This window comes from Halichoeres trimaculatus, unplaced genomic scaffold (assembly GCF_033239565.1).
Source record: "Halichoeres trimaculatus isolate MK-OKI-2021-1 unplaced genomic scaffold, fHalTri1.1 fHalTri1_scaffold_5, whole genome shotgun sequence".
Lineage (NCBI taxonomy): Eukaryota > Metazoa > Chordata > Actinopteri > Labriformes > Labridae > Halichoeres > Halichoeres trimaculatus.
In genome coordinates, this window is record NW_027437183.1 from 11,733,325 (window position 1) to 11,745,456 (window position 12,132).

The following is a 12,132-nucleotide window of genomic DNA, read 5'->3' on the forward strand; positions in this document are numbered from 1 at the left end:
TAGTTTTGCCGCTTTAAAATGACTGACAGGGAGAGCCAAATTTTGACTTACCTTAAGTAGAAACCTTTTGCGTTATATAATGATAACATAAATAATGTTCTTCCATAATATAAGGATTTGTGGCGACTATTTCAAAGGCACAGTATAAAAGCATCGCTACTAAAAATTAATAGTGTGGGGGCCGTTGCCGATTAATCTCATCATTGCTCCCTGTTATCGCTTGCTTGTGGGTAATAGAGTCTCCAAAAGTTCTCTCCCAAATTATTTACCAACACGCAATAAAACAGTACCACCGAGGACAAAAACAAAACAAACACATTTTATTTATAAAATATGAATTTCACTGAAAACAGAATAAAAAGAGTATTTTGAGAGTTTGCTGTTACCACGCCTTTCATGGACTTATTCATTGAAAGGAATAATTGAGTTGATCAAGTATTAATAATTGAATTAAAACCATTTTGTACCATCATTGTGAAAGGATCAAATGTGAGATGGTTAATCGTCCAGATCTAGGCTCTACCCCTAATTTGGAATCTCTCCTCAAAACTTTTTTTTTTGTCTTTACATTAAAATGATTTTTTTTCTGCCTACATTTATGGCACTGAGCCTGTTTACTGCATTTCTTAATCTGTGTTAAAACTACATGTTGTTCTTTAAGTCAATGCTGCACTACATTTTGCGTATCCTATTGAAAAGTAAGTAGCCTACATACAATTTTAGAGGCTAATCCACATGTCTGCATGTGCATGCAGACATGTGGATTAGCCTCCATGTCTGAAAAATCAACAACAAGGGCCCCGATTCATCCAACCACTGTATTTCAGCTTCTCCATACCCTTAACTCACCCCCTGTGCACCCTCACCCCTCCCCTACCCCCTCTTTCCATTGTAAATAACTGTTCAAACGCACAAAGCGCCCTGGACCGCTTTATTCAGCTTCACAACTTCCCTGCCCCCTCATTGGTCCGGTGAGGATGCGGTGAACGCTGATTGGATAAAAGTTTCTCTTCGAGTCCTTACTCCCCCACCCCGCAGATATTCGTGGTCCGGTGCTACTGTGATTCCAGTTGTTTTCACATCTCCACTCTAACAAAGAGACTCAGAGCTACTGTCTCTTTCATCTCAGAGTAAATGTGGTGAGTGATGCGCAACTAACGATCGACGCTCCTGTACAGCAAGGAGGGAAAGGAAATAAAGAGCCGAAACACATCTTGCTCTCAAGAGCAAAAATAAAGGGAAATCTCCAAGAAGCTTCAGACGGACTTTTTTAACGAAAAAAGCGAAGATGGTATCAGCCGGGCTGGAGATACTGGGACTATCACTGTGCGTAATTGGCTCGCTCCTGGTGATGGTCTCATGTGGGCTGCCCATGTGGAAGGTGACGGCTTTCATCGAGGCCAACATCGTGGTGGCTCAGACGATCTGGGACGGCTTGTGGATGTCATGTGTGGTGCAAAGCACGGGCCAGATGCAGTGCAAGGTGCACGACTCTGTCCTCGCTCTCACCCACGACCTGCAGGCGGCCAGAGCGCTCACTATCATCTCCTCTGTGATGGGCGTGCTTGGGCTCATGGTTGTCATCGCTGGGGCGCAGTGCACCAACTGTATCCGCGCAGAGTACGTAAAAGCCCGGGTGGTGAACGCAGGAGGTGTCATCTACATCATCAGTGGTCTGTTTGTGCTTGTGCCTCTCTGCTGGATGGCCAACAACATCATATCGGACTTCTACAACCCTCAGGTGCCCGCATCCAAGAAGAGGGAGATTGGTGCTGCGCTCTACATCGGCTGGGCAGCTTCAGCGCTGCTGCTGATCGGAGGAGCGCTGCTGTGCTGTTCCTGTCCTTCCAGCGGTAACTCTGGATACTCGGTAAAGTACGCACCGACCAAGAGAACCACGCAGAATGGGGACTATGACAAGAGGAATTATGTGTAGTTGTTTGGCCAACAGCAGGCGGTGCGTAAAAGTGCTCCGCAGCTTTTGAAAAACTGTTTTGTTGACGGACATTATCTTTTGCACCCGCTGTTTTGTATTTTATTTTATTTTTTAGAGAGATGTGAACTTTGGAAATCAATGGAAGCACCTCTTCTGTTCTTACACTGGCCCTCACTTCAATACGCTCGGACCACATCTTCACAAATCATTTTTTTTCTGCATGAGATTAAAAATAAGACTGTAAACTACAAGAGGTAGCTCATGACAAAAAGGAGTATTTTTGTTAGGTACCTGCTTTTGTAAGTCTTCAAAATTATCATTAGCATTTTGAATTGTTTACTGTTGTAACTGCGGAGTTTTTCTTTTCTCGAGGAACTTTTGCCATCGAATATACACACACTGTTCTCTTTGCCTTGATGTGCATTGTCAGCACAGACTTGTACAGTTACTGAGAATGATTGCACTCCCACAAAGAACCATTTCCTTGAATGGAACTACGCCGACATGTTGAGGAGTCCAACAATGTCTAACAGCAATAAAGAGCCAAGAAGAAGAAAAGTGTAGACATATGAAAGCCCTTATAAATCCCGGACAGGCTTTTGTGTTTTGTTCCTCAGTCAAAGTCGGAGACTTTTTTGAAGTTTGCAGTCTAACTGTAACCAGCAGAGCCAGGAATAGGAATCCTGGATCAACAGGTCCCATTAAAAAAGTTACTGTCCGTTATTCGACCGCACTGAACACCTGCCACGTTCTGCATCATTGTCACTGCAGGAAATCTTTTCTTATCAAAACATTTTAGAAATAAACTCTCTTCTCCGTTGGTTTGTTGATGTAATGTTTCAATATTCGTGTATATGAAGATGCAATATTGTTTCGTTTATTAAGATTAAACTGAGTATATTGTCTTAAGTCTTTGGTTAGAGTGTTTTCTTATCTAAAACATCTGATAGGTTGTGATGATCAGGATGGCCCTGCGCGACTGTGCGTAATGCATGCCGTTCCCACCACGAATCCACAAACCCCCACGGCGGGAGAAAGTATTTTGGTTTGCCATAGAAATCCAGATGACAATACCCATTCAGCTCGAGTGGGGCTCTGCTGTTCAACTCACAAAACTGCACAACCCCCACCACCCCCACCCTTTTCAGACCACCCCCACCCTTCCCGTCCACAGTCAAAGAAAGGCGTCCAAATTGGAGCTATGGAGAAGTTGCTAGAATCGTCTTCCCGCAAGTCACTCCATTCACTGGTCGTCACAGCCTCATCCTCCCTCCATCAGGACGGTGCAAAGATAGATGGGGCTCAGGACAAAAGATTACACACCATCACTTTTCAGCAATTAGTTTTTCCCCAGCTGCTTCATGGGTACCACATTTGTACACACACACACTGGTGACTAGAATGTTGTAGTGGAGGCATTAAAGGAGCAGGAGTTTTAAACTTGTGACACAATAACCAAAGATATCTTAGGCCATGAGTAAGAGTCTTCTGTGACTGGATTACAAAAGCTTATCCATTCTTGTTTTCCTGGTCACTTAAGATTCTTAGCCGGTCATATGGCCTCTTAAAAGTTGAAAGTATGGCCAGGCATAAAGTGCATACAGTCATGAAAGTGTTTGAAACTACAAATCTACAAAAACTTTGATTAAATGCCAATGACTGTTTTTCACCCATCTAAGTTTGAGTGTTATAGCTAATTATTTTAAGTTTGAATACACATAGAACAAAATACTAGAAAACAGCCTATACCCAAGGTTCGCATATACCTTGGAAATATTTCAAGCTTTCAAACTGTTCTCATGGTCTATTTCAGTGGAAAGTGCTTTCTTTATCATCATGGAAATGGACCTGCTGACAAGTAGGCTCAATAATTGCTGAGACTTTGTCAAAATGTGACAAATAGTCCTGACTCAAACAGTTGAACCAAAGTTCTTTCTCAGCCTACTTCATAGAAATTGGTCAAAGCAGTCTCAAATCTAGGTCTAACTGCAAGCTTTTTATATTATTCACAACAGCAAATTTAATATGAGTCATTCATTCATTCAAATATTTATTTATTATCAAAAAAGACATTGAGGTTTCCCTCATTTTCGATGTTGTTGAGATCACAGACATTTTATGAACAAATAACAACGACACAAATCAATTAATTACAAATGCAAAAGAATAATTTATAACAATAACAATAAGAGGAAGAGTGAACCGTAATCAACATCTTATGCTCTGTAAGAGAGTCTTTAGAGTATCTTTAGGGTTCAAGTGTATTCCAAGAGTAAGAGGCATCAAATAAAAATGCAGATTTGCCGAATTTACTGTAGACTCAAGGGACTTTGAGAGTTAGTAAGTTAGACGAACAAGTCATATGATGAACATGATGGGTCTGGAACTAACCACAAAGTGTCACTTTGGTTCATAGTTGTGGGATAAAATCATGCTATATGTTCCTATTCTGAAATTTAAGATATACTTAAATTTCAACTTTCAATTTAAAATTAAAAATGGCCTAATTTAATTTCCCTACCAGCCATTATAATTTATAAGAAAAGAAAGTTGTGATTAATGAAATAAATATGACTCTGTCTCTTATTTTTAAAGATAACAGAAAACTCTGTTATTCTTCCAGCTATTTAAAGTTTGCCAAAAACTTAGTAATGTAAAGTTATTAATTTTAGAAAACTGATGGGATTTTGTAAGTATTCCTCAGTGATGACAGTACAGAAGGCGTTCCCTCTGTGGGGTCTGTATGGGTTTTTCTACACAAAGACCCTCCCTGGACGTTCCAGTCTGCTCTGCCTCAGTGAGATGTTTTTGTCAGATTGTTAGTTCCACTCCTCCAGTCACCGAACAGAGGGTGACGAAGCGCAGGGTGTGTGTGTGCGTGTGTGTGAGTGAGCAAGGGGTTAAGTGAGAGTATGTGTGTTGGTGTGTGTGTGTGGATAGAGCTGGGGTGGGGGGTGCACCTTTTTTTTTTTTTTTTTTTTCTTAAAAAAGACCCTCATTCCAGTTTGGAGAGAGGCAAATAGGGCCGGCAACGTCACTCAATGGGCGCCTGCCATGGTAACCAGCCAGAACCTGCAGTTGCCTAGCTACAGGAGCCTATAATGTGGTGGTATGGATGAGACTAATAAAAGGCCTGAACAGCAGACATTCTTGCAGGCACAGACACACACTCAAACACTCCCATACACACAAACACTCACACACACAAAAACCCACAGCATATGCACAGCAGTCCAGAAGACGATGAAGGGATTTACTCAAAGCCTGTAATGGTCACTGCAAAAAGAGCAGTGACAGCAGGAACACATCGGTTTCATTAGAACAACTAATGTGGAGTTTGGCCATGAATATCAGAAACACTAACCGTCTCTGGTCACAGGGAGGGGAATGCGAGAACAAATAAAGGAGAGAGGAGTATCAGAGATGAGGGGATACTGTCAAAAGAAAATAAAAGATTTATTTGTGAAGTTTTATTTTTTAAATTAGAAGATTATTTTTGTGGCTTTTTGCCTTTATTTTGAATGGACAACTTGTGGCATGCCTGGCACCATAAAGTCATATTTTAATTACAGTGAGGTAATGTATTACAATTTTCAGTTTTCAGCGGCCCATGATAAAAAAAATGTCAAAAACTGCAGTTCCTTGAGTGTCCACTTGGATCGGACTCAAAAGCCACGAGACAAAAAGTAATTCAACCAGTAGAAAGTACACAATTTTGTTCAACACACCTGTTTCGTAAAAGAGTAATGCATAATTACCCATTCTAAGGGATGTGGCTGATTTGACCAACAGGTGAGCATATTCTATCCGTTGTTTCCATTGTGGCAAAGCTACATCCTCAGTGCTACATCTTTCTACCCAGGGGAATTAAGTTAACCGGAGTGAACATTTTTGGTATACTTTTAGGCTTTGTTAACACCTCTCTCAAGAAACCAGCATGTGTCTTCACTAGGACTATGACCATGTTTTCGATAGTCTGTTTGTAAAACAGACAGGGTGGACTTAGATATGCGTCAGAAGTTGTTTTACCCATGGCTTTGCTGACCCACATCCAGAAAGTATTTGGTATTGGTAATATATTAGTTAAAGCCATAACAGTCCAGCGTCTTACTGATTAACAGATGTACTCAGCTGAAGACATTAAAATATAACAAAAACATATTGAAGGAGCAGATAAAATAACATAGAAACAACCAGCCTGACCCTAAACTTGACCTTCTTCTGCCCACGAAAGCAAAGGCCACACGGTTAAGGTCATGTCAGGAGTCTGTCAGGTTTCATACTGACGTCAGATCAGTCACCAGAAAGAGACAAGCATTTCAGAGTGGGAGTAGGCTGTGCTGGGGTGTAGTTTCTCATGACATGAACTTTGAACTCTGAATCTGATGTCAGGTCAGACGAGTCAAAAAGTCACTTCCCTTGACTGACCAGGCATGATCTCATCGAAGCAGAATCCACCCACCATCCTTACGTTTGCTAGGGGTCACAGCCTCACCCCAGAGGTTCACATGCTGGAAAATAATGAATCCGATTGAGGAATGTTTGCTAAATATAGCAACATCAGTTGTGCACATGAGTCATAAAAATAAAGGCGTCTTAACTTGTGTTTTTGTCCACTGACTCAGTCTTACATCAGAGTGAGCAGGTGCATACAGTCCTCAAACGTCTCAGCTGGACGGAGCTTACTCACCGATTTTAAAGCCAGGAGTCAGCAGGTGGTTAAACATGGAGGACAAATGTGGCTTTGTATAGAGGGGTTAAAGACCCCATGAGCCGTTTGTTTGAGAAACAATGCAAAGCCTGGTTAGAGGTAAGAGATGGAGATCAAAAAGAAAAAAAACACATTCTTTTCTGAAGCAAATGTCCACAAAGTTTACCGCTTGGTGACTCAAGTTTTTGTTGCAGCTCCTGTACCACGACCAGGCTTCCTGCGCAGCGGACAGCGGAACAGGAAACAGGAAGGGACATGGAGGGTGTGGGAGGGGAGTGTGTGTTTGTGTGTGTTCATGTGTATGTGTTTAAAGTTTGGTGCACTCCAAAAACACTTAGAGACACACTCACACAGGTACAAGAGAATCCAGGCCTGTAAAACACGACCATAAAACTTTCATTGGCTTGACTCAGCCTTTACAAGAACACCGAAAGACATCCGGATGTGTCCCTGCGACTGTCCAGTAAAAGCATGAGTCTGTATTTGGGGCTGGTGCGACAAGTTGTGTGTTTTGGGAGTCATTCTGAAACCCATGCAGTGATTTCCACTACAGAGCCATGTCTATTCTATTGCAAAGCTTTCTGATGGTGGGGTTTTTTGTTAGGTGTCCTGAAAAGCCTTGTTTTTGCAAGTTTAAAGATTTCTCAAGAACTAGAATCAGTTTTTTTTTTTATTACGCAAGGTCATTAACACTTTTGCCTATCACAACCATAATATTTAGGGAAAGACGAGCCAAATTTTTCCTGAAACTACACAATATTAAATAACTATGTGCAGTTTTAAACAAACGAACAACAGTTTTACAGCCACAGATGAAGTGTTTTCTTAACCGAGTGATAAATTGAGTGCAGTGTGTAAGTTTTATCTCATAAAATAGGGAGTTTCAACTCCTTTCATGCCGGACTTAGTGAGATCATGTTTCCATACGGTGCATCTTAAGGAGAGCACTTAAAAGAGAAGACGAGGAAAGCATGAGATAACCTGCACAAATATCAAAACACACTCCCATTCTGATGATGTAGGTAGGTAAGAGGAGACAAAGTGTTGACTGACAACCCGCTGCTGAGATTAAGAGGAGGCCCAGCAGCATGAGGGATCTCTGGGTGGGACCAGGAGACATTTCTGATTTGGCATGGTCAGCACAATATATGTGATGTCAGTCTCACCATTCCTGAAGTACGAGAGAATACTCCTCAAACTGCTCAAGAAACCACCAACATTTCTGCAATCAGTTTTTAGCACAGTGGCACAGGTGGTGCTGATTTCAACTGCATCCTTCAGTAATAATTTGGACCATATTATCTTAGGATATGGCAATCAGTGGCAGAGTACACAAACAGCCTGTTTTAAACACACACATAAACAGGATACTATTGTTTCAACACTAATTGCATCTTGCAGGAAATACTCAAGCCTGTAGGAGAGCAAGAAGTCAACACTGGATACACGGAGAAGTCGTTTTTAAAACAAAACAAACTCATGTTCAAACATTTTTTCCCCTTTGTGAGCTCTTTCAGTCTCCGGCTTGGGACCACAGTGTGTTTTTAAGAATGGAGGTTGTAGTGCATGTCATCCAGTAAAAGGAGTCTGGCATGACTGAGCCACCGACTGCTGAGAGAGAAAGAAAGGAAACTCATTATATCCAACTTTGTGATGATGAAACTGCATCTTAGCTTCTGTTTGCTTCCCTTGCATCCAAGTTCAAGTAACATCAAAAAATTTAACATAGAACTGTTTCCAAAGTCCCATCTCCTAATAAAGCACAGTAAAACCTTCATTTTTTCTGCTGGTTATAGGTTCATGTAACAAAATTCATTGGTGCCAAGTGAAGTTTTCATGCAGCAAGACACACACAGTATCCAAACAGTAACATGATACATCTTTGGACAATTACATGAGCAACAGATGGTTGTTGCACATACTCCTGGATGTACAATGACTGATACTCCCAATGATGTAATTTATAAACTGTACCAAACTTTACTGGTAGAACTTTAAATCTATCAGGATGTTATTCACAAAGAGGAGGACTTCAGATTCCTGGGCGGGGTGAAGAGGTGGAGGAGGTTCGGTAGATAAGCAAGTGCATCCAGGAATTTATAGACAACAAGGAGGAGGAGGAGGACCAGAGTCCTTTTGACACGGATATCGGAGCAACACATACAAAGGGACATTGAAAGACTGATGAAAGTGGTGTCAGCTTTTTGAGTTTTCTAAAACGTTGCATAGCTTTAAATTTGTAAAAGTGCTTTCAGCCAGGAATTCATGATTTATGAACATTTATGAAATCTTTTGACTCAACTTTCATATAGCAACCATAGTTATGAAAGTTGAGCCAAAAGATTTCTAAGGCTTGTTATAACTGCACATTTTCAAGTCTATGCTTTTCCAGCAGCCATTTGCATTGTCAGGGTAAGTTTGATGTTTCAGCTGCAAAAAACAAAAAATAAATAAATAAAAATGTTCTAATTACGTACAGTAGTTTTGAATGTATGAAAAGAAATATGAGCTCATCAATTTAATTTATCCGTACACATTGTTCTTGTTTTTGCTGGAAACACACATCCCTTTTACCAGAAAGCTCTTTAAAACAATAGAAGAGAAGAGGCCGATTCAGAGAATAACACCCCGACTGTGAGAGGGCTCAGGGGTTAAAGGTCACAAAGGTTAGGGATCATTAAGGGCATCTGTGGGCTGACAGGTTGACGCGAAGCACGGAGCAGAAGCAGCAGGAAAGAAATTACATAACTGACAGGAGTATGTTTTCATAATTCTCACTGTTTCTCGTAAATTGTTTTATTTGTCACACTGGACTAGAGTATGTGTCAGTGTGTGTCAGCATCCCGTCACAGCATGACGGGCAGACAGGCAGAAACAGCTGTAGCTCTTTGTCTCTGGCTGTCCAGTAAAACTAATCCTATCTGGAATCTGAGACTGTTAGAGGCAGAGGTAGGAGGATGAAAACAAGTGAAACTGTTCAGAGAGGATGCAGGGTGAAGGGAAGTTAGTGCAACAACGCACTGAAGTCAAAGTTTAATTCATGAAGTGCTCAAAGATTTTCACCTAAGTAGCTGGCAAAATCTCACATAATGACCTGCTGAGTGTGATTAGCCAACAGTAAGGTGCTACTGCGAAGTGTCTGCTTATCTATCAGGATATTAGGGCATTACAACACATTTCAGTACTCTACAGGTCATTATAAGTGATAGATAGTATTATGTAATTATAACTGTACACCTGCAACCCTTTGATCTCATTATCAACAGCTTTAGAAATGTCAAATATATCATTGTTTATTTTTATCTAACTGATATTTTAAATGTAGAGAAAATACTTTTCTTGTTTTTTGAATTGTTTTTGACCATAAACCCTCCACATAATCATCCAGCACCAATTGATATTTAAAGCTTTGAAACTAATATGCACAGACTTTCAAAAATTTTAAATGTTTAATGTTTTGGGTTTATCTGCATAACTTTTCCTCATCTGTCAGAGGTTGAATCTGTCAGGGCACCACTTTGGTTTAGTTGGCAGCTCCTGTATCCAAACTCTTAATCATGCTGGTCACAGGATCAACTTCTGATCACAACAGGAGTTGGTGTATATCATCCTCACTCTCTTCCAGTGTCTCCTGTCTTTCTGTTAATTAAAATCTTGTGATTAAAATCTAATGTTAATTCATTTTTGTACCAGTAGCTTGAATCTCCAAGGAAGTGGCTAGTAGACGTCTGCTGACATCTGACTCATAACGTTGATTTGATAAAGGAAATCTTAAAAAAAATTAGACTTGTCAACAAAAACACCAACAAATATTATTTTTTTGTCCCCCTAATACTCACTTCATGATAATTTACTGCATCATATAAGCTTGAATTTTGTGTTTGAACCCCCCATCACTACATCATCATCACTCCTGTGAATGACCGTTAGAGTGTGAGGCCTTTAAATCTGCTGCTCTGCACATCTCCCCTCAGCAGCACCATCCTGCCGTTGGGGGTATGTTTCCCTCAGTGTTTGTGTGAGTGAGCGTGAGCGTGTGTGTGCGTGTGTGTGTGTGTGTGATGCATGCCACATTCCTGTGATGCAGAGCGCCGTAAAGGGCAGTGGCCCCACTTCACCAGAGGTGCAAGAGGGGGGATGGAGAGCGGTGTGATTGATGGCTGAGGGGAGGAGGCCAAACAATGGTCTGAACAGGTGGAGCATCACCAGACTGACTGGATGTGTCTGGACCAGGTGAGTGTCAGGCTGTGTCAATAAACAGATGCTCAGATAGACACAGGGTCATGACAGCCAGCTAAGACAAGAGGGTGGGGATTTTCCTGGACTAAAATTTGCAGATAGACAGTCTCTAACTTGTATCCAGACATAATAAGGGGTACCCCAGAGTTCAGTTCTAGGGCCTGTGTCATTTACCATCTCTATAAACTGCAACACCAAATCAATTTACAATTAAAGTTCTAGGTTTTTTTTGCAGATGACACTGTACTTCACACCTCTACCAGCTCTATCATCTGAGGCATAGATTCACTGCAACATAAAAGTCGTGAATGCACAACAAAAACTGGGGACATTCAGGGTTGATAGGAAAACTGCATCCTCTGATGTCCATGATGCAATATGAGCAAATAGACAACAGCTTATAACAGCTATAAGTGACCTCATAGTGAGGAGTCAAAAAACAAAAAACAGTTAAAACCTGGAGTCAAGAGAAGAAGAGAAGTAGAAGAAAGAGGTTAAACAGCTGCAGAGATTTATCAGTGGTGCATGATAATTCCCTGAAAATAAACTCTCCGCCCTGTTAATGGGATAAATGTGTCTTCCATAATGTCCCGCTTCCTCTCTGTGATAACATCTCTCTGACTTTCAACAACATAATTATAGATGTGTGCATATATTCAGGAACTCAGCTGGTGACAATAAGACCATTTGTATTAACGTCCTCCTGCAGTGGGATGCGGATCATGGCACGTTTCAGTCTCGCTGCTGCCAATCAGTTTGGACTTTCCTGCACGACAACAACCCTTTCCCCTAAAGGTCATGATCCCATCCTGGCTCAGACCCGATAAGGATCTTAATTGCCCCGCAGAGAGCAGCGCAGACCCCCGACATGTTTCCATTTCACTCTCTGGGCACAGGAGAAAATCAACACTAGGACGCCTGGCCTACATTCTCCAATGTGGGCCAAGGTCCCAGCCCTCACCTTTGGCCAACATAAGCAGGCTGCGCTCAGGAGAAAACGTTAAGTTCAACATTTTCTCTAGAAATCTCAACATTACAGTCAGAGCTTGTTCACCTTCTGCAGAAACACAAGTTGTACGTCAGCAAAACAAAAGATTGGATCAGGATGGAAAGCGAGGCTGCCAAGAGCAAAAACTCTGCCAGATCTTTGTTTAATGATAGGACTGAAAGCTCAGCTTCCTTCTGACTGACTGATGTGTTTTTGTGGTCTTAATATGTTCACACACAATAATGATGGCACTTTAAC

General features: G+C 41.3%; 1 protein-coding gene across 1 annotated transcript; it reads left to right on the forward strand.

The window, feature by feature from the left end:
- Positions 1 to 1,028: 1,028 nt before the first annotated feature.
- cldn5a (claudin 5a) lies at positions 1,029 to 2,827 on the forward strand. Its single transcript, XM_074670951.1, has one exon. The coding sequence runs from the start codon at positions 1,289 to 1,291 to the stop codon at positions 1,934 to 1,936; it is 648 nt and encodes a 215-aa protein (XP_074527052.1). The 5' UTR covers positions 1,029 to 1,288; the 3' UTR covers positions 1,937 to 2,827.
- The last annotated feature ends 9,305 nt before the right edge of the window (positions 2,828 to 12,132 follow it).